The following is a 23002-nucleotide window of genomic DNA, read 5'->3' as shown; positions in this document are numbered from 1 at the left end:
GATATATCAGCCCAGGCATCCACGATCCACTGGCAGATAGTGGCGTAAGTCGCCCGGCGCTGTCTACCTGTCTTGGTGAATGTGTGTTCGCCTTCTGTCATCCACTGCTCCCACGCAGCTCGCAGTCTAGCTTTGAACGGCCTGTTGACACCAATATCTAGCGGCTGGAGTTCTTTAGTTAATCCACCCGGAATGACTGCAAGCTCCAAATTAGTTTTCTTCACTTGTTTTTTGACACCATCGGTGATATGAGCGCGCATGGAGTCGTTAATCAATAGGGACGGAGCTGTGTGAAAAAAGCCACCCGGTCTCTTGACGTAAATTTCTCTCAGCCATTCACTCATCATGTTCTCATCCATCCATCCCTTTGAGTTAGCTTTGATGACGACACCGGCTGGAAAGTTTTGTTTTGGCAAGGTCCTCCTTTTAAAAATAACCATGGGTGGAAGTTTCTGGCCATTAGCCTGGCAGGCGAGAACTACAGTGAAGGATGACTTCTCATTCCCTGTGGTGCGTATAGACACCGTACTGGTCCCCGTTTTCTCCACAGTGCGGTTCACGGGAATATCAAAGGTGAGTGGAACCTCGTCCATGTTGGTGATGTGCTCTGGCCGGATCTTCTTTTCAGTGATCTTGTTTTTGCAGTATGCGCGGAACGTGGCCAGCTTTTCTTGGTAATCTTTTGGCAGTTGCTGCGAGACGGTAGTTCGTGTGCGGATGGAGAGATTACGTCTTTTCATAAAACGAAAACACCAAGAAGGACCGCCTTGAAATTCATTGATGTTCATGTCCTGTGCTAGCGCTTTTGCCTTCATACGAACAGTGACTGTAGAGACGCTTCTACTTGCTGTTCTCTGTTCAACAACCCACTGTTCGAGTTTGTCCTCTAACTGTGGCCATCTCGCTTTATTCCCTCGGAAACTCTTTTTAGTCTTGTTTACTTGGCACAGGTCATCTTCTTGCTTCCTCCACTTCCGTACCATTGATTCATTAATGTTGAATTCTCTCGCTGCTGCTCTATTCCCATGTTCGACTGCGTAGCTGACAGCCTTGAGTTTGAACTCAGCATTGTAAGCGTGTCTCTTGAAAGGTGCCATTTTGGGGTCGTTATACACACACAAGTGGTGTTGGACTAGGAGTAAGCACAGTACAGGTCTTTGCCGCTATTACTTCGGCGACGCCCCTGACTACGGTAGCCGTAATGCTGCAAGCGGTGCGGCTTTGTAGTTTACCAGTCGTACTGAAACATTTTGACAGAGCACCGTGTACAACCAGTATGAATTAACCAATTGATCCATATATAAGGCGCTCCGGATTACAAGGCGCACTGTCATTTTTTGAGAAAATTAAAGGTTTTTAAGTGCGCCTTATAGTGCGGAAAATACGGTATATATATTTGAGAAAAATTCCAGTATTTCACCTTTAACGATCAATAAATAGCTGGCACATATTTTGAGATGGAAAACATGTGTTTATGGAGAGATTCTGAAAACAACCCATGCCTAACTGTATGTATTAGCTGGGTTCATTTCTGCACTAGAGTTTGGAGTGTTTGAATAAACTAACGTATTGAAAAACATTTGTTCACTTCTAAATGTAGCTACAGGAGATTGTTTAAGAGCCTGCAGATTTCGTCAAATTTTGTTGTTGATGTGAGGATCTACACCTCGGTAGCACAATTTGTTAGCTTAATGAAGGTTAGTGTTTGTCAGAACAGATCTGCAAAGTCTTTCATTCCCAACATTTGTGGACTGACTGAAAACAGAAGGTGCACAAGCATTCCCACAGAGATCAACAGAAAAAACAAAAAAATGAAGTGAGACACTGAGCAGAGATCATCAAGAATAACCAGGCACAACTCAGTACAGAGTATCTACAGAAAGTGTTCAGGCGGAAGAAAGAAATCCAGGCAATCTCAGCCAGATAAGCTGGATTGCTTTTGGTTCTGTAGCATTTATATAGTATGGATTCAAGTATTTTTTTGCAGGTTCAAAAGAAAATCTCAGCTCCAAGAGAGAAAACCGCTCAACTGGAGACAAAATATTATTCCTGTTTTCTGTTTTTAGTCAGTGAGGCTGAAAGGGAGAAATAACCTTTCAACATGTTTTCTGATGTTGCACAAAAACAATGACACGCACAAAAAATTCCCCTTACAGTGGGAGTTTTTATAAAATCTGTGTGAATATTTATTGATGGAATTCTGTGCGCTCAGTGCACCTTTGGATGCGAACTTAAACAACTCGTCCCAAAAAATTATTTAAGCAAAAAATTTGGATCCTTACAAAAGATAATGACGCAAAGCATAGCAGACGACTGCTGAAAGAATATTTTGTCCAGGCAAGAAGAAAGTCCCTCTGAGACCCGTCCTACATTCAATCAACCATCTATGGGATTCAATCCAGAACATTTTTCCTACACTGGAATATGATGATCATATAAGTGTCCTTTCTTGTCCCATGCATCAAATGTGTTGCCTGCACATAAAAAACACTGCAGATTCCGAACTTTCATCCCAGGTGTTGGATCTTACTTACTCTCTCTCCTTCTCCGTGAGTCTGTCAGTGATTGTGTCCTTAATGGAGGAGCGGGAACCCTTGTGGATCACCGGGTACCGGAGAGGGAGCTGGAGGAAGCACGAGATCATCAGGACCAGGTGTGCCGTGTAACCCAGGGCAACCGCCATGCTCCCATCATCTTTCGCTGCAGCACAGACAGGATTTTACTCAGACTTGTTAATTTATCTGTGTGCTTTTTAAGGAGACATCATTAACACATCAAAGCCTCTGAGGCCATCATGTAAAGCAAATCCAACCCAAGACAGCAGCACATTATTCAGTCAGGAAAAGTTATTTTACTTCGCCCAAAACTTCAAAGCTGCAAAGCACAGCAGTGTGCAACACTGTCTGCTTTGCCTGCTATTCTATTACATGGAAAAATAAATAGTGTTGACATGATGTCTGAATCATATGAATCCAAGGGAAAACATATAATCAACCAAAAAAAGATGCTTATGAAACCAAGTATCTGAGGAAAGATGAGCAGTTGTGTTTATGTGGGAAAATAAGTGTTAAAAAAATATGGAACAGCAAACAGAAAACCTTTGCTGAACTGGGAATTTTCATTTCGGTCTTCTAAAGCTTCACGTGACAACCTGGTATGGGGTCAAATTTTAAGACCAAAGAAGAATCAACACGCCAACTTGTTATCTGGTTTCTTTCTAAAAGGCATACAGACATTAGATCAGCTACAGGAGACACAACTAAAGGGTCAGGGCTAAGAGAAAATAAGTTGCTGTAAGACTTTACATCCATTCCCTCTACCTGGTGTTAGTTTTGGTCATGGTTATTGGAAGCCTGAGCATGCATAAGCATCTGAAACAGAAAATGTTTTGGTCCTCCCACAGTGGCCAGCAAAAGTATCCATAAAACTTGAACAGTTTCAAATTTTTTCACATTATACAGGTCCTTCTCAAAAAATTAGCATATTGTGATAAAGTTCATTATTTTCCATAATGTCATGATGAAAATTTAACATTCATATATTTTAGATTCATTGCACACTAACTGAAATATTTCAGGTCTTTTATTGTCTTAATACAGATGATTGTGGCATACAGCTCATGAAAACCCAAAATTCCTATCTCACAAAATTAGCATATTTCATCCGACCAATAAAAGAAAAGTGTTTTTAATACAAAAAACGTCAACCTTCAAATAATCATGTACAGTTATGCACTCAATACTTGGTCGGGAATCCTTTTGCAGAAATGACTGCTTCAATGCGGCGTGGCATGGAGGCAATCAGCCTGTGGCACTGCTGAGGTCTTATGGAGGCCCAGGATGCTTCGATAGCGGCCTTTAGCTCATCCAGAGTGTTGGGTCTTGAGTCTCTCAACGTTCTCTTCACAATATCCCACAGATTCTCTATGGGGTTCAGGTCAGGAGAGTTGGCAGGCCAATTGAGCACAGTGATACCATGGTCAGTAAACCATTTACCAGTGGTTTTGGCACTGTGAGCAGGTGCCAGGTCGTGCTGAAAAATGAAATCTTCATCTCCATAAAGCTTTTCAGCAGATGGAAGCATGAAGTGCTCCAAAATCTCCTGATAGCTAGCTGCATTGACCCTGCCCTTGATAAAACACAGTGGACCAACACCAGCAGCTGACACGGCAACCAGACCATCACTGACTGTGGGTACTTGACACTGGACTTCTGGCATTTTGGCATTTCCTTCTCCCCAGTCTTCCTCCAGACTCTGGCACCTTGATTTCCGAATGACATGCAGAATTTGCTTTCATCCGAAAAAAGTACTTTGGACCACTGAGCAACAGTCCAGTGCTGCTTCTCTGTAGCCCAGGTCAGGCGCTTCTGCCGCTGTTTCTGGTTCAAAAGTGGCTTGACCTGGGGAATGCGGCACCTGTAGCCCATTTCCTGCACACGCCTGTGCACGGTGGCTCTGGATGTTTCTACTCCAGACCCAGTCCACTGCTTCCGCAGGTCCCCCAAGGTCTGGAATCGGCCCTTCTCCACAATCTTCCTCAGGGTCCGGTCACCTCTTCTCGTTGTGCAGCGTTTTCTGCCACACTTTTTCCTTCCCACAGACTTCCCACTGAGGTGCCTTGATACAGCACTCTGGGAACAGCCTATTCGTTCAGAAATTTCTATCTGTGTCTTACCCTCTTGCTTGAGGGTGTCAATAGTGGCCTTCTGGACAGCAGTCAGGTCGGCAGTCTTACCCATGATTGGGGTTTTGAGTGATGAACCAGGCTGGGAGTTTTAAAGGCCTCAGGAATCTTTTGCAGGTGTTTAGAGTTAACTCGTTGATTCAGATGATTAGGTTCATAGCTCGTTTAGAGACCCTTTTAATGATATGCTAATTTTGTGAGATAGGAATTTTGGGTTTTCATGAGCTGTATGCCAAAATCATCCATATTAAGACAATAAAAGACCTGAAATATTTCAGTTAGTGTGCAATGAATCTAAAATATATGAATGTTAAATTTTCATCATGACATTATGGAAAATAATGAACTTTATTTTTTGAGAAGGACCTGTATAATCCCAAATGTCAGTGTATACATCACAATTTTATTTGATGGACCAACATCCAGAAGTGCATACTTATGAAGTAGAAAACAAATGATTCATGGTTTATATATTAATTTTACAAATAGACATCTGAAAAGTGTGGTTGGCCCTTGTTTTTAGTCCCCTTTACTCTGAAACTCCTAAATAAAATAAAATAAAATACAACCAACTGCTCTCAAAAGTCATCTGGTGTATACTTGTTCTATCTATGTTCTATTTAGTATCGATCCAGCAAGGTCTCAGAGGTTTGTTAGAGAGCATTAATGAACAAACAGCACCATGAAGACCAAGGAACACAGCGGACAGGCCAGCTAGAATGTTGTGGAGAAGTTTAAAGCAGTATCAGGTTATAAAACGACATAGTAAGCTTTAAACATCTCTTGGAGAAGAGTTCAATCCATCGCACAAGTCATTTAGGGGACAGAGCTAATATGAAGAAGAAGACGCTTTGGGCAGAGGAGACCAAAATTCAACCTTTGGCCTACATGCAGCAAAGACATCTATGGTAACTCTGGAGGAGCTGCTGAGATCCACAGCAACAGTAGATTTAGTTGCATATTCCCACAATCTGTCCTTAATTTAAGAGTGGCAAAGTGAAAGTCACTGTTAAAAAAAGCTATAAGAAGTCATGTTTGCAGCCTGCAACAAGCCATGTAGAAAACACTGTAAATGTGGGAAAAGTGCTCTGGTCACATGAGACCGAAATTCAACCTTTGGCCTGCATGCAAAAACACAGTGTGGCAGAAAACTAGGACCCACATCACCCTGAACACACCACTCACATTGTGAACTCTAGTGGTGGTAGCATCATGCTGTGGGGATACCTTTCTTCAAAAGAGTCAGGGAATCTGGTTAGAGTTGATAGGAAGATAGATGGATCTGAATGAAGGACAATATTGGAAGAAAGCCTGTTAAGAAGCTCCAAGACTTGAGAAAGGGGTGGAGGTTCACCTTACAGCAGGACAATGACCCGCAACATACAGACAGAGCTACAATGGAATGGTTTGGCCCAAAGCCCATTCATGTGTTCGTCTGGTCCAGACAAAACCTAAATTTAACTGAGAATCTGTGACACAGCCTAACCAAGAAGACTTGTAGCTGTAATCACAGCAAAAATGTGGTTTTACAAAAACAGACTGAATACAAAAACACACAGCACACCTTTAAGATTTCTGTGGTGTCAAAACATAAAAACCATGCATCATTTCTGTTCACCCCACAATTATCCACTATTTGTGTTGTTCCATCACATAAAATCCCAATAAAATACAATGAGGTTAGTGGCTAGTTGACTAAATGAGAAAACGTTCAAGGGGTATGAATACTTTTGCACAGTGAAGGAGTAAAGGCAAAAGCAGACGCAGCTTTGGAATAACAAAAACAGGTGGAGCGTCAAAGTGGGATGTGGAGAAGCTTGGGAGAACCACTTCTGAATTATGGGCCGGGACGGAGGGTAGATGGAGAATGTTGAGAGGACACTGGCTGGTGTGTTCCCAGGGTTGCACAAGCGCTGCACGAGTGCTACTTAAGTGCTGCAGACTGAAATTGTTCATGCAGTACACATTCAATACAGTCTGCCCTCCATTCATCTGAGCAATTGTGAAGGTTTTGTACCTTCTCTGTTGTAACAGTAAATCCCATTTATTACTGAACATATGGTGTGACCCCCTTTCTCACCAAGATGCACCACCTGCTGACAAAACCTTTTCATACAAGGTTGTCTTAAACTAAATCTCTAAAATTAAGCTGTGTGGTTTCACTTGGATGGTGGAATGGATAAAAAAACTGAAAGACTGCATAGAATTTTGATGCTGTGTCAACATCCAACAAAAGATCAAACCAAGTAACGATCCTGAAAAATTCAAGAATGCAAATAAACCTTGTATCCTTACCAAACCACCTGGAGAGTAAATCTCCCATTTTTGTTCCTGAATTTAAGATTCCCAAAACAAATTCTTCTCAGTCTCCCTTTTCTTGTCTAGTTATTTATGCATTTTTTTGGCCGACTATACGGCGCGACCTTCTTGATTTCTTTATATACACAACAAAATATTTGGGCAAGTATTGGAATATTTCTTTCTGTTTATGTTATTTTGTAAAGAAGAGGAAAATAATAAGAAGCACAAAATGCATGAGGAGAGTTGGGGAAGCAAATCAAACGCACTGTCTTTAGAAAAGAAAATCACTGAATTAAGTGTGCCTTTATTGAAACCAGGTGAAGTCCACTTTACTTTCACAGGCACATATGAATGAAACTGAAAAACATTAAAGCCAAACTTTCCTGTGTCTGCATGATTTAATATATTAATAAATATGTTCATCTGACTTTTATTCTGTCCAAAAAGGGACATGCATGCAGGGTTCACAGATATTTGTCAAATTTAGAGAGGTGTTACAGTCTGCAAACCGTAAAATGTTGCAGGTGACATAAATCGAGATCCACAAGCTTTAAAAGGAAGATAAATAAATTGTCCAGCATGCTTTTCCTTTCCTGTAACTTAAAACACACACGCAGACACATAATAAATTACCTTGAAAGTCGTCCGAGTTTGGCAGCTTCACTCCACAGATGACATAATCCGACTGATTGACCTGCAGGTTTAAACAGGAGGTTTCATATTAAGGACAACAAGCAGCCAGCAGAAGCAGACCCACACAAGATGAGGGCTCATTTGGGAGGAAACACCATAGAGCTGGCAGATGGATTTGCTTTAAATCATCCGGTTATTGTCAGGTGGTGTCAGCATTCCAACATTTAAGTTTGTTAGCCAAATATCTTACAAAACTGAGTGATTTTAATGAGTCTGTGAGGAATCTACAGAACTGTGAGAAGTCTGGATGATCTCTGAAACCCGTGAAATGTGAACTGTGAAACAGACATTAAAAAGGAATAAGATGTTATTTTGGAATAAAGATAGGAAAAAAAATATTAAATTTGTCTTCATGTATTTTTTTGAAGGGGGAAAATTATTCAGTCTGTGTTTAGAGATCCACAGAGTAATCAGCTGATGACCAGAATCAGACGATTTTCAGCATCAGCCCCGACCGGGGACACAACAGAAACTTTAAAATCAGATATTTTTTCTGTAATTTGGCAATTATTAAAATATGTCATATATTTAATATTAAGTGAAAATAAGTACAAAAATGTAACAAGCCATTTAAAAGGAAAGTTTATTTTCTACATGTCAAAAAATATATGTAGTTCATTAAGGCTGAAAGAGAGAGCGAGGCTTTCAGCAGATAACAGGAAGGCTGAAAATACTGCCACAAACTGTTCAGCCTTTTGAGCTTTCAACCTGTCATAGAACATGTCAGATTTGGAAATATCAGATGAGGTAAGGATCTATAATCAGTAAAATGTAGACAGAGTGACTACTGTTTTATTCCGACCTTTAAAATAATAACATTATTTTTAAAGGTCAGCTCTGTCTTTGCTTTGAAATAATTATAAAAACCCATTTCACAACAGCTGCTTAAACACACGTGGAGTGAAGTCAACTCAAACTGAGAATCAGAAATCTCAATACTCTGATCAGTGTATCTCTAATTGTGCTGATAACGAGGTGTTATGGAGAATAGGAGCATCAGGCTCCACTCTTACCACATCAATGGGATAGATGTAGGAGAGCTCAGAGAGGAGCTGTCGACAGCGGAAGGTGAGCTGGGCGTTGGTCTTGAGGAACTGCTCTCTGAGGAGATCAAACCAGAGAAAAGGATGAGCACAGTGGGCAACAGGCTGGCAGGAGGAGACATAAGGCGTGGGGGATGCTAGGAGAACCAAGGTAAAGGAGAAAGCTAAGAAACAACAGCTGTCACTTGGACTGTAGAATGAGGAAAAGGAAGGGGTTCAAATCAGTTTGGTGGCTTTGACAAGTTAAACAGCTTGAATAACTGATAAAAATGTTCATAAACCATAGATCACTTTAACTTCAAACTACTACTTCATAATAAACCCTTTAAGCCCTGGCAATCAGTTCAACTGACATACTTACAGCCTCCACCACAATTACGGTCTACCCTAATGTGTAAAAAGCCTTGAAATAAATGTATTCTTTAATCACAGTAGCATGACCTCAGACTGAAAAATAACAAGCTCAAACAGCAGATCTCCAACACCGATACCTAAATTTTTTCCCTCCCTTACCATCAAATTTAACTTATCGTAGGTTGGCATCGTTTCTAATGCCTCATTTGATATCAGAGTCCACATCTATAGACCTTCATGTACATTTACATAAAAAAACAAAAATAAGACAGAAGAAAAAGAGTGAAATATCTGTCTTCAATAACTACAAAATAGTTAGTTATAATAAGCTTGACCTTTACAAAGAGACCAGGCTTCTGAATGTGCTCCAAAGGGTTGAAGAACTGCATCTAATTTAATTCAGGTATCCTTTACAGGCGTTTTGAGGTGTTTTAGGCGGAAAGAGGTTAAAAACAATCTTAGAGTTTAACATCATATAAATATATCTAGTTTGTATGACCAGGGTCTCAATGCGTGCCCCGTACGATAACTGGAACAATGCTGGTGGACCAGTGTGGGTAATAGCCCATCATTTTGTGAAGATGAAAAGGGATTTGGGAGCGAAACAGTAATTGAATGTGATCCATCCTCCTATAAACGCTCCAACCTTTCAGTTAAATTTCCTTTCTGGCTTCGCCTGTGGTTAGCGACCTTTTATTTTTTCTATTCTCCCAGCAAGAAACACTTTGGTGGAAGTGGGAGAGGAGATAGACTGGTGTGTGAAGATCGTTTGAAGATCTGAAGTGTCCAGCAGGCTTTGGCTCATATGACTTGTTTGCCCACCATATAGCCTCATTGAGAAGTATTTTCTTAAAGCATGCAAACTCTCCTAAACTGTCCCTTTGAATACTTGTTGAGAAAGTGATGAGTAGATCCTTTTTTCCAGCTTTTCTTCTCTCCCGCTTTATATGGCCGAGTTCACTTGTAAGTAAACCTGTATAGTTCAGATATGCATGGACGTGACAACGTTGGCTGAAAAATAAGAAAACTCTAGCAAATATTTTATTTGTACAGCTTTGCTGTGCACCTTAAACGTCTGCATGAGTAAAAACTGATCTATGTTTAGTAGCTGTTTTTCCCTCCCAAAGCGCTTTTTCTGAATTGAATTTTTACTTTTTATGTTAATGCTTTAGGTTTTCCCTCCAACTTCCTGTGTAAAACTTCTGCTACTTCAACTATTCATATATCAAAATATTTAGCTATTAAAAGGACATGAAGGCTATAAACTTCATGTATTGTACTTTTGTACTTTAATATATTTAACTTTTTCAAGACATTTTTTATAGAAATAAGAAGTTATTTGGCAAACATGTAAAAAACTCTCCAACAATCATAAGAACAGTTTGATTAATGTAATGCCAATAGAGATTATTGAGAAAAGAATACTTTCTTTTTTGACATGGCCTTTTTAATAAAGTCTAAATAAAGCCAAAGCTTTTTTAAAAACAGATACTCCTTTTACATCGTCTTATCGTCTTCTGAGAGATGCCCTACTCATTTCCTATGCCAGGGATATGAATAATTTTGGGTTTACCTGCAATAACCCTCTACAATAGGACCAACAAGCAGCACGCTGAATCAAAAACTAGTTTCAAACTTGGAGTACAGAGTCAGATAGTTTAAATAAGGGTAGCTTAGAGTCTGGATGCTTGATGCAAGAGTGTGTTAGCTGACAAAAATATGCTTCTGGAATAAATAACGTCTTGTTTTACCTAGTTTGAAAGACTGGGGGTTCTATAAGAGTTGCACTTAGAAGACTTAACAAATCTCCGCTGTTGTGATTTCAATGTCTCTGGTCTGGGCATCTACTACAGTGAGGCTCCATCCATGCTGAATATATTGTTTTCATGCAAAGTGTGAATTCGTACACAGAATATAACAGTCAACAAATACTGCATTACAAAAATCACTTTTCAACATTAATATTTCACACTCCAAATGCTGGGCACTTAATCACACTTTTTATGAACTTTTGATTTGAATTCAAACACCATATTTGTCCAAAATTAAAATGTATTTTTTCATTATTGTGGCCTGCTCCCTTTACAAGTACACCCTCAGTGTGTAATGGCTGCCGACTTTTTCAAAGGCTGAAATGGAACACAGTGAGAATGTGTTGTGGGTCAGCGTATGTAAAAATGAGACAAGAAGCAGCAGCATCCAGCAAACAAAAAATGTGGAGTCAGTTCAGTTGAGTGGGAACCAGACATGGATCAAAAACACATGATGTACAAGATTTGCTACTCGGTGGTGTCTGCTCCACTAGGAAACAACAAATCTGTTTAACCGCCTGAAATTCAAAGACATGATCTGTGAGCAACTTTAACAGGAAGTGACTGGAATTTACTGATCGATTTCCCAAAATCTTTCATATAGTTTCTTTAAGTACCTAGAATAAAATGTGAACAAACTTGTTTGGTTAGACAAACATACTTTTTATTATTTTATTATCATGACAGAAAAAACAGGGTCATAATTTATTTATTTGTAGTTATTTTGCAGCTTAGTTGGTGTTTTGTCTATTTTCAATAGAGTATTATTCTTCTCCAGAGATTTACGACCCAAAGTACACAGCCAAGATCTCAAAGGAGTAGGACCTCATATAGACAGGTGAGTCCCTTTCCTAATCATGTCAAATCAACTGAATTTAATACATGACTCCATTTAAACTGTAGAAACATCAAGGATGATCAGAGGAAACAGTATGCACCTCAACTCAATTTTAAGCTCCATGGCAAAGGCTGTGAATGCTTATGTAAATGTGATTTCTTAGCTTTCTATTTGTAATCAATTTGTAACAATGTTTAATCAACTTCTTTCACATTGTCATAATAGGCCATTGTGTGCAGAATTCTGAAGAGATTTTTTTGTTACCATTTGGAATACTTCCTTCTACAGCAAAAAGGTACACCAAGTGTTCCCTTAGAGTCGTATCTTTGGGCTCAGGCTTGTCAGATATGCTGGTTTTCAACCACAGCAAATATGAAATTTGGAAAACCTAAGAAATAGCTTCCCCTAAAAAATGCTTGAGTTTAAAAAGATGACAACTTCAATGAAGCACGTGAACAACCTATATTTAAATGTAATTGATGCTAGGCAGATGTCCAAGTGCCCATATTTATTTTCTGTCCTTCAAGTCTCTTGGCCCCCACAGGCCTTCCTGGGGCTCTGGTTGGGGCTCTGGAATAGCCAGGTATTGTTCTGATACAAAAAGCAGTCTGCAGTGTCTGCACCCACTGCAAACATCCCTCCATAAGCCAGGACAAAAACAGGCCAATGGGCTTTTTAGGAACGCAGACAAAACACAAGTAAAGACGCAGCTGCACAAACACTTTGTTAAAGGAGTAAAGTGGGGCACAGGAGCAGGGTGTTCTCTTGTCATAATTTAATTTAGATTCAGCAACACTGCGAATTCAGAGAGCAGGGATCTGCAAAAAAATGCAGAGGTTTTATTCTCCAGAAATGTCTAATTATATCTTCACACATACCTCTTGGCGGTACATTCTTTCTGCAACTTTGTTAAGGATTCATTCTCCTCCTTCAGACTTTCGTGTTGAACAGAAAACGCTGCCTCTGAAAGACACAAAGAGAAAAATGTAAATGATCAGGTTTGTGTGCCTCAATCTGTTACATCTGAAAATACAGGTGGCCTTGTGTTGTGTTGGCTTCCTTCCACTGTCAGACTTAAGCATGATCAAAGAGCCTTCTTTTGGATCGGCTCGAACCATTTCCTTTTGACACCACATAAAACCAGACAACATATGTATGGAGATTATAGGATTTGTCAGACTTAGTAAATACAGAGTGGGTAACATAAACACAAATTGAAAAGATACCATTAGAGGCAGTGATGATCCAGCCGGAGGAAGTGGAGTAACTACAACACAGGCAAGCTGAAGCAGCAAGGCTCAAAACCACAGAGGTATCATAAGTATGGGGTTGTAATACAATATTTTTCAGATCTGTGTGCCAAAAAGCATTTGTTTTATGTTTTGATTGTGCATGTAAAACTCATTGGTGCTTTCCCATCGTGTTTATGACATGGTAATAAACTTTGAGCCATGTCTTTACTAAGTTAGTGCCGCTACATGTTGAGCTGAGTCAAAAACAGCAGCAGTACTTCAAGTTATTAATGCAAAAACAAGTACATGATACTGTTGTTTTAATGAGGCAGCTTCATAATTCTAGGAAGCCTCTATGCATAAAAATAGAAAGAAAGTCATCCATCGTTTCTGTTGGAGGACAACAGGTAGTCATTTGGCCACAGATGTATAAAATCCAACATGTAGGGCATGCAGACAGAACAGCTACAATTACATAACCTAAATTAAATTAAATATAGGTAGGCACTATTTACTAAATAGGTTTCTTTTGAAGGCAATTGGCTTCCCTTGATTTTATTTAGGGGCATCAGAGTAAACAGGGCTCAAGGTTTTCACATTTTTAATTAAAAAAACTGAAAATGGGGGAATGAATGTCTTTATGTATGGATCTATGCATGAGCCAGTAAATACTGCACATGTGCACCGATGTTCCTGAACAGCTACAAAGACCACTTTCTAAAGACAACACACATTCAAAAGGTGCTGGGGATGTTTCTGAAATGAGATTTTCCAGGACCTAATTTATCTTGCCATCCGGTGTGGGGAAAGTATGACGGCAGCTGGCTCGGTAAAAGTAAATTTGGAGCAATTAAGATTATCAGACCATATGTGATCCGATGGATCACAGGACATGCTTGTTATGAAATTCTTCCACTTAACATGCAGGCTATCCTCACAGGCATCATAAGGGTATAAGGTGAGAGACTGATGGAGAAACCAGAGGTTCTAGGAAACATCTCAATCAGATTAGCTGTCAGGGCAGATAGAATCAGACAGAGATTAGACAGGCCATCCTTCTGTTCTGAGTGATGACATGAAAACATATTTTAACAGGAACGACAGAGGTCAGTATCCCACAACCGCTTTCATGCAATGCCCGACTCAACCCTATCTGGTGTGTCCATCAATCTTCCCATCCTTTCATGTCTCTAACCTGTTCCAGTTTGTACAATGGTATGGTATGGACAGACAATCCATAGCAGAAGCCACTGCAGCACACATGCTTTACACTGTTTTTCAATACACATAAAATATCGGCTACAATAAAATTTGGAGCGGTTATAATGAATGCAATATCAGAAAATTACAGAATGGTCGTAACTTTTCTGAGGTTTGACATGAGCCAGTGAACAGTGAGGTTCTTCTCGCACCAGATGGGTCATTCAGGAAGAAATCCATCTGCAAAATGTGACCCCTGGTGCTTTTGGGGATTATTTAAGTAGTCTAGCCTTGTGGCTCACAGGTTTTAAATAATGGACTGCTCTGGTACTAGGAGACATTCAATATTAGGAGAAATGCTGGACTGTATAAAAGTGTCAACAAATATGGTCTCAGTTACCACCAGCTATTGTGCTGTAGTTGTGAGTAAATTTCAAAAATGAAGTTAAATTCACAGGTACAGCTGGCTCAGCTTCCCATGTCCCTTCACCATATTTAACTTTATCAAACAGTGTTTTAGTTCTCTGCAAAATAGTTACACTGTAAAACATTCATAGTCCTTGAACCTTTACAACATTACAACCATGTACTTCAAAATATTTTACTTGTGCGTTACAAATTTGTTTATTGAACAGATTTTGCCAGCAATGTCAGACAGCTGAAGCTAGCTCTGGTGAAACGCTGTCAGGAAACATCTTGAACAAGGCAAGCAAGTCCACCACAGGACCAACTTCACCCCAGACCAGATCTCTGACTCTCCATCACCTATTTTAAATAAAATGAGAACTAATTTGGACAGTAGAGTAAGTGTGAAAATGGATACCCAGTTTCACCCATCATGACCAATCTCAGGAGAAAACAGAACACTGAACTCCCATAAGGGGACAAAGATACTTAGAAATGAGGATGACACCAGGATCATATGAGGATGCTTAGAAATGAGGATGACACCAGGATCATATGAGGATGCTTAGAAATGAGGATGACACCAGGATCATATGAGGATGCTTAGAAATGAGGATGACACCAGGATCATATGAGGATGCTTAGAAATGAGGATGACACCAGGATCATATGAGGATGCTTAGAAATGAGGATGACACCAGGATCATATGAGGATGCTTAGAAATGAGGATGACACCAGGATCATATGAGGATGCTTAGAAATGAGGATGACACCAGGATCATATGAGGATGCTTAGAAATGAGGATGACAGCAGGATCAAAATCCAAACTAATATGGGTAACTTTCACTCATCAAATCAGTGGACAACAACATCATGTTTACTAGGGACATGTGGAAGGAACTGGTCCTCTCAGTTGTGACATAAACCTAAAAAGCCTGCATGCAATTAGTTATTTATGAATGGTTCGTTTTTCAAAGAGACTTCAAAACAGGAAGCAAAGATACTGGTCTATTTCTTATGTGATGTATTCCAAAGTGTAGGAGCCAAAACTGAAGGAGACCGATCTCCTCCAAGTTTCTGCCTAGTTTTTGGGACAACTAAAGGCAGCTGGTCAGCTGATCTAAGAAAGATAAGGCTGGATAAGCAAGACCATTTAGGTATTTATAAGCTAGCATTAGGATTTTAAAATTAATTCTGTGAATCTTAAGACTGGAGCAGAGGTTCATCTTACAGCCAAAGATACAATGGAATCAACGCATATTCCTCAGTTAATATGGCTCAGTCCAAGTCTAGACATAATCCAATTGACAATTTATAGGAATACTTGTTCACAGATCTGACTGAGCTTGAGCTTTTATGGAAAGAGCAATGAGCATAAAGTTTAAATCGCTAGATACAAGGGTTGGACAATGAAACTGAAACACCTGGTTTTAGACCACAATAATCTATTAGTATGGTGTAGGGCCTCCTTTTGCGGCCAATACAGCGTCAATTCGTCTTGGGAATGACATATACAAGTCCTGCACAGTGGTCAGAGGGATTTTAAGCCATTCTTCTTGCAGGATAGTGGCCAGGTCACTACGTGATACTGGTGGAGGAAAACGTTTCCTGACTCGCTCCTCCAAAACACCCCAAGTGGCTCAATAATATTTAGATCTGGTGACTGTGCAGGCCATGGGAGATGTTCAACTTCACTTTCATGTTCATCAAACCAATCTTTCACCAGTCTTGCTGTGTGTATTGGTGCATTGTCATCCTGATACACGGCACCGCATTCAGGATACAATGTTTGAACCATTGGATGCACATGGTCCTCAAGAATGATTCGGTAGTCCTTGGCAGTGATGCGCCCATCAAGCACAAGTATTGGGCCAAGGGAATGCCATGATATGGCAGACCAAACCATCACTGATCCACCCCCATGCTTCACTCTGGTCATGCAACAGTCTAGGTGGTACGCTTCTTTGGGGCTTCTCCACACCGTAACTCTCCCAGATGTGGGGAAAACAGTAAAGGTGGACTCATCAGAGAACAATACATGTTTCACAGTGTCCACAGCCCAAGATTTGCGCTCCTTGCACCATTGAAACCAACGTTTGGCATTGGCATGAGTGACCAAAGGTTTGGCTATAGCAGCCCGGCCATGTATATTGACCCTGTGGAGCTCCTGACGGACAGTTCTGGTGGAAACAGGAGAGTTGAGGTGCACATTTAATTCTGCCGTGATTTGGACAGCCGTGGTTTTATGTTTTTTGGATACAATCTGGGTTAGCACCCGAACATCCCTTTCAGACAGCTTCCTCTTGCGTCCACAGTTAATCCTGTTGGATGTGGTTCGTCCTTCTTGGTGGTATGCTGACATTACCCTGGATACCATGGCTCTTGATACATCACAAAGACTTGCTGTCTTGGTCACAGATGAGCCAGCAAGACGTGCACCAACAATTTGTCCTCTTTTGAACTCTGGTATGTCACCCATAATGTTGTGTGCATTTCAATATTTTGAGCAAGACTGTGCTCTTACCCTGCTAATTGAACCTTCACACTCTGCTCTTACTGGTGCAATGTGCAATCAATGAAGACTGGCTACCAGGCTGGTCCAATTTAGCCATGAAACTTCCCACACTAAAGGACAGGTGTTTCAGTTTCATTGTCCAACCCCTGTATGTAAAGCTGTTGGAGACATCCCAAAAGACCTGCAGCTGTAATTGCAGAGAAGCATAGCCTATAAAGTATGGACTCAGTATCGCTTAATATAAATACAGATTTGTATTATAAAATGTAATCAATGTTTCATTTTCCCACCATTTGATGGAATACATACAATTCCATCAAAATACATTAAAGTTTGTGGTTGTGATGTGACAAAATGTGGAAAAATTCAAGAGATACAACTACTTCTTAGGAGGCCTTCTATATTGATGCAGATTAAGTTGTATGAGTCCAATAACATAACCGATATCAGCTCTTGATGTCTTACTTCATCTGAGGACAATCTGTTCACTGTTAATGTTTGTCAGATGAGAAGCCACCCCACCATACAAAACTCTTCAAGACATTCGAGAGAGCCGGCTGTTCTGCCATAAAAGTTCACATCAAGCTAACAAAGACTGCATTGTATTAAACTAAGAAGCAGTGGATGGAAGCAGCTGAACATATTTATGCCATCAAATCTTGGAAATTTTAGCTTCAGGTCAAGCACTTTAGGGCACAATTTTCCCTTGTTTTATTTGGCACAGAGGCTGTCAAAAACAGCGTCTGAACCAAATAAAACAAGGCACTGCATCTAATGATGGTAGAAAAAACATTAAGTATAGAAAGTTGGAAAATTATTGCTATAACTTATTTTAGAAAAAAAGCTCTGAGATTCTTTAAACCAGTTTAATTAGGAGCCAAAGTAACTCACTGCCACTGCTGTGTATTGATGTACCGTCTAATTTAAAGAAAACCAAAGAAAGATTAGATGAACAAGTGAAGAACTTTTCCCTCCTTTGGTATTATTCTGACTAAACATCAACACTTTAGCCTGTGTCGCATTTAATGGATATCATTAGATGCTGAAAGGGAGTGAAATGACCTGTGACCTCTATAATTCTACTGCTGTGTCAAACGTATTACACACATATGAATAACAGACATGACAAAATAAAAAATATAATTATTTGTATTTTTGATCCAAGTGGACATTAACTCCACAAACAAACAGATTTATGTCTGGTGCTAGCCATGGAAAATGTTTTATTTGCCTGTATCTGGCCATATGTTTTGGATTAATATCCTGTTGAAAGACATCCCAACAATAACTTATTCTTTAAGTTTTCAGGCAGAATCCACCTGATTTTAACTTAAAATCTCCTGGTACTTTAAAGATGAGTGCATGCATTCTAACAAGGTTCCCAGGGCCTTTTGAAGCAAAACTGGCCCACAGCATCACAGATCCTCTACTTTACCCAGCAGTGGGCATTTGGAGGTTTTCCATATATTCATTCTGTTTCACGCAAGGCCCACTGTGAGAGTTTGCTGCTGAAGCATTTAATCTTAGTCTTATCTAACTGAAGTACATGATTCTAGCTTCAGTAGAGTCTTGGTAAGAGTTCAAACTCCACATGTCTGTGTTTGTGATGGTAAAACAGAAAACTCTTTTTACTTCCATCAATCCGAAACAATCAATAGGGATCTAGTCTCTAATGGTTGTCATGGAGACTTACGGAGAGTCCCAAGATGCTACTCTTTGCTGCAGTTGTCTAAGAGTGAGCTGTACACAGTTCTTTCTTTACCTCCCTTTCCTTCCTGCCGACTGTGCATGTTGGCTAGATAGAAAGGGCTTCTGTGCCACATCATGTATCTCAAAAGACACAAACTAATAGATTCCTTATCAAAGGAATTCAAAAAAAAGAAACACAAGAAAGTGAAGCATTGAGCCAATACGCAGTACTTGCAGTACTTGTCAACCCTTCTCTGGCAGCCAGCTGGTAAAAGTCACTGCATACATCTGAGCTTCTGCAAAAGGAGCTCTAATGGTGATAGCTTCAATATGAGACCTTCTCTCTGAGGTGACAAAGACCACTTCACAAAATACCTTCAAAATTCTGTTCATCACAACGCCTGACATTTATTGGTCAGGAGACGTAGCCATGCTGCAGAGCAGGAGAATAACCACCATTGCTAAGTACAATAAATGCTGCTCACAGGCCTGACTTATGTCATCTGCTCAAGGTGGAGGGAAGCGAAAATAGACAGGAGGAAATTATGACAACAGCATAACCCCAGCAGAACCAAAGGGATTACTTTCAGGCTGGGGAAATAACTACTTTTATTGCAAACACATAGTTTTAAAAAGAGGAACAAAAGACCGTGGTGGTACACAAACTTTGCCTGTTCTAGATCATTTGGAAGACCTAGAGTAGAGTTATTGTATGTGCATTTGCACAGGATTTTGTACATTGTTAATATAATCTCACTGCATTACTGTGGGTCAGTGGGTACAACTGCCACTTGTTGATCTGTCATCAGGACGATTCAGACAGATACTGTATTCTACTTATCTTTGCTGACAATGTCCAGGATGGCAAAGATGGTGTGTACTCAGATTTGGAAAAAATAAACATACTCTGAACAAACATTCTAAGGTGACTTTCTAACTAACACTTCGAAAAAAAAAGGTGGGCATTTTTTATCTCATCATCTCCTAGCACACAGACACAGACACACACACCTGAAGAGCCTGCACCTTTATCAGAATAATCTAAGCTACTGTTTTGAGAAAAGCGGGTCTGTCTGCAGAGAACAAATGGCTGATAACGGTGATCGGTTACAGGGCCCTGTGACTGTGTGAGAGGCAGGGAGACCACATGAGGAGATACAGAGGAGACCCTCAACAGTGAGAAAAGTGTAAAAAAAAAAGCAACTAAAGATTAATAGTTGCTATAGCAACCCCTAAGATGATATAGTGCATAGCAGTGTATTTACACACACTGTTAAACTGTCAATAACACTTTCAAAGTTTTCTGGATCCAATAAACACTGGAATGTGTAAAATACTCTAAACATTAAACACATGCTACTAGTCCAATCAACCTAAACACCTGATAGCCATAATATTAGAACCAGCTGTTTAATATTGGGTAGGAGCACCAAGTTCACCGGCACAGCTCTAACCCGTCAAAGCATGGCCTCCACAAGACTTCTGAGGGTGCTATATGGTATCACACCAATACATTAGCAGCAGATCCCTGAAGGTAATGCTAGCTGCAAAATGGGCTTTCATAGATTTGACTGTTTTAAGACATCCTATCAATGGCCAATAGAAAGGAGATTAAAAATTTGGAGGCCAAGCCAACACCACTTTGGCCCTCAACAATTATCTCTGTGTATATAATTATTTGTTCACATCAGGGGCCTTGGGTTTCTTGTGTTTTAGAATTTAGTATCTTTATAAATCATGGCAGTGGAGGGGTGATGATTGGGGCTTTGTTTTTGGCCAAATGGCATAGGCATCTCTGTCACTGAGTTAATCATACATTTCCCTGTAAACCAATCTGTTTGACAGCTAAAACCGGTCAAGCAAAGAAGTAATATATAATAAAGAAAACTGGGCCAGAATACCTGCTCAATGATGTGGGAGACAGAAAACGCCTGCTTAAGTTTTTGCTGCTAAAGGAGGTTCTACGGGCTTTTCAATCATGTGAAGTACAAACAGTGTCTTCCAAATGTATTCACTCCCCTTGAACTATTTTACATATTGCCATGTTACAACCATGCACATCTACACATTTTACTTGCATTCCATCTGATTGTTATCTTCATCTTTTACTGATGCAAAGTTATACTTTTGCAAACAAAATTAACAAAATGCGTGGTGAGAAACCAATATTGGACATCACCATGAACATATCGTCTCACTATGAAATGTGGTGATGGCAGTGTCATACTGTGGGAATGCTTTTCTTCATCAAGGAGGAGAAGCATGTCACAGTTAATGGGAAGATGGATGGAGCTAAATACAGGAGAATCCTGGAAGAAAATCTATTAGAAGCTGCAAAAGAAAGGTTCACCTTCCAGTAGGACAATGAACCTAAATATCCATCCAGAGGTAGAATGGACTGATTTAGATTAATGCAATTTAATTAAAATGTAATAAAAAATACTAATACTATTAATACCAAAGAGAAAATAAGTGATGTTGTAACTCATATTATGCAGGTTCTTCAAAAGGTTGTTGTAGAAGCTTGAGGCTGTGGGCAGGAAGGGTCTCCTGCAGAGGTCAGAATTACAGCAGCTCTAAAGAAGCCTCTGACCCAATCTGAAGATGACAGGAGTCTGTTATGTACTGGAAGTCTGGGCTGTACAGAGTGAAAATGAATGGTGAGAGTACAGTCCCCTGTGGTGCTCCTGTCCTTCTGACTACCTGGTTAGACTCATAACCCTTCAGTCTCACAAACTGTGGTCTGTTTGTCAGGTAGTCTTTGATCCAGGAGATTGTTGAGGCCTCCACCTGAGTCTTCTGGAGTTTCTGACAAAGCAAATCAGGTTGGATTGTGCATGATCCTCATGGTGCTGATGGTTTTGTTCAGATGACAGTGGGTTTGTTGAAGCAGGTGTATGGTGGCATCTTCAACTCCAACTCCACAGCGATAAGCAAACTGAAGGGTCCTGATAGTTCATTATTTGCTTAGTCAGGTGGGCCAACAGGAGTCTCTATAGGACCTTTATGATGTGGGATGTCAGGGCAACAAGTCTATAGACAGCAGACCTGAAGTCTTCCACAACACTGGAACTTTCTTCTGGGCCAGGTTAAAGTTAAAAGGTTGCTGCAGAATCCCCCAGAGCTGCTCCACAAAGGCCTTCAGGACTCTATGGCTCACATTATCTGTATTGCAGCCTCATTCTGGTTCAGTTTCTCCAGCTGTCTCTTCACCTCACCTGTAGAGAAAGACAGGCGGGAGAGGGAGGCAAAGGGAGCACGAGCGTCTTCTACATTGGTTTGAAGACAAACATGTATCTTCCTCCATGGTCCATGGTGGAAGATAAAACATGAGAAGTGTGACAGGAAAGTCAAGAGAGGATGGGCTGTCTGTTTGGCTGGAGGTAGGACTGGAAAATGATGAACTTTTTACTGAACCTACTGAAGAATGCCTGCTTGAAGTCTGTGAAATCTCTCCCTGCTGATTAAACGATATTCAAGCGCTAGAATGGCCCAGTCAATGTCTAGGTTGAAATTCATTTTGTGCCAAGAGTTGAAAATTGATGTTCACATAAACTCTCCATCCAGTTCCATAGAGTTAACTATATTCTGTACTGTATTGTTTTTCTGCAGATGTCAAAGCCGTTAGAAACCTACCTCAACAGACTTGCAGCAGCAGCTGCAGTGATAGGAGGTTCTATATAGTATTAAATCAAGTAACATATGCACATCACACTTTCACAGATTTTAATTTGTAAGATCATTTTCAAAACTCTACAATATTGCACTTCACCTTCACAATTATACGCTGGGCTGTCTCTAAAATGTTCAATAAAATACACTCAGGTTTGTGGCTGCAACGTGATCAAATGTGAACATATGTTTATTAAGGCTTCATCTTTAATACCCTAGAATTGAAACTGAGCTTGTTTCCTGAGAGAGTAGAAACCGTCCATCACCAGTTGGCTGCTGGTTCTGCCTTGGATCCCTTTAAACAGGTACTGAACACTGGGTGCTTAGAACTTTCTGAATTACTTGCTTAGATAAACATTTGGAGTCTAGTTAGTCTAAATGTTCACACACTTTGATGCTACCAAAATGTCAAATTCAACAACGGACTATTTGTTTATCCACTCTGTCCCACTGAAAACTACTTAAGTAATGAGGAAGTTAATTTAGCCAGTTTTTAGCAACTTTGTTGACAAACACTCCAAAGTTGTGGTTTTGTATAAAGTCATAATCATTTGCTAGCTTTT

The 23002-nt window shown here is 40.1% G+C and overlaps 1 protein-coding gene across 2 annotated transcripts in view; it reads right to left on the bottom strand.

Moving 5' to 3' along the window:
* uvrag (UV radiation resistance associated gene) overlaps positions 1–23002 on the bottom strand; it is a 172086-nt gene that overhangs the window by 99217 nt on the left and 49867 nt on the right. For both annotated transcript variants that reach the window (XM_047379500.1, XM_047379499.1), the window contains exons 9-12: positions 12603–12687; positions 8692–8779; positions 7619–7679; positions 2535–2700 (exon numbers count right to left, since the gene is read on the bottom strand). In XM_047379500.1, coding sequence (XP_047235456.1) covers positions 2535–2700; positions 7619–7679; positions 8692–8779; positions 12603–12687 — 400 coding nt within the window. The remainder of the gene's footprint in view (positions 1–2534; positions 2701–7618; positions 7680–8691; positions 8780–12602; positions 12688–23002) is intronic.

Source organism: Girardinichthys multiradiatus, chromosome 11, assembly GCF_021462225.1.
Source record: "Girardinichthys multiradiatus isolate DD_20200921_A chromosome 11, DD_fGirMul_XY1, whole genome shotgun sequence".
NCBI classification, from domain to species: Eukaryota; Metazoa; Chordata; class Actinopteri; order Cyprinodontiformes; family Goodeidae; genus Girardinichthys; species Girardinichthys multiradiatus.
The sequence above is the reverse complement of the archived record's forward strand: the minus strand, read 5'-3'. Positions and strand labels throughout refer to the sequence as shown.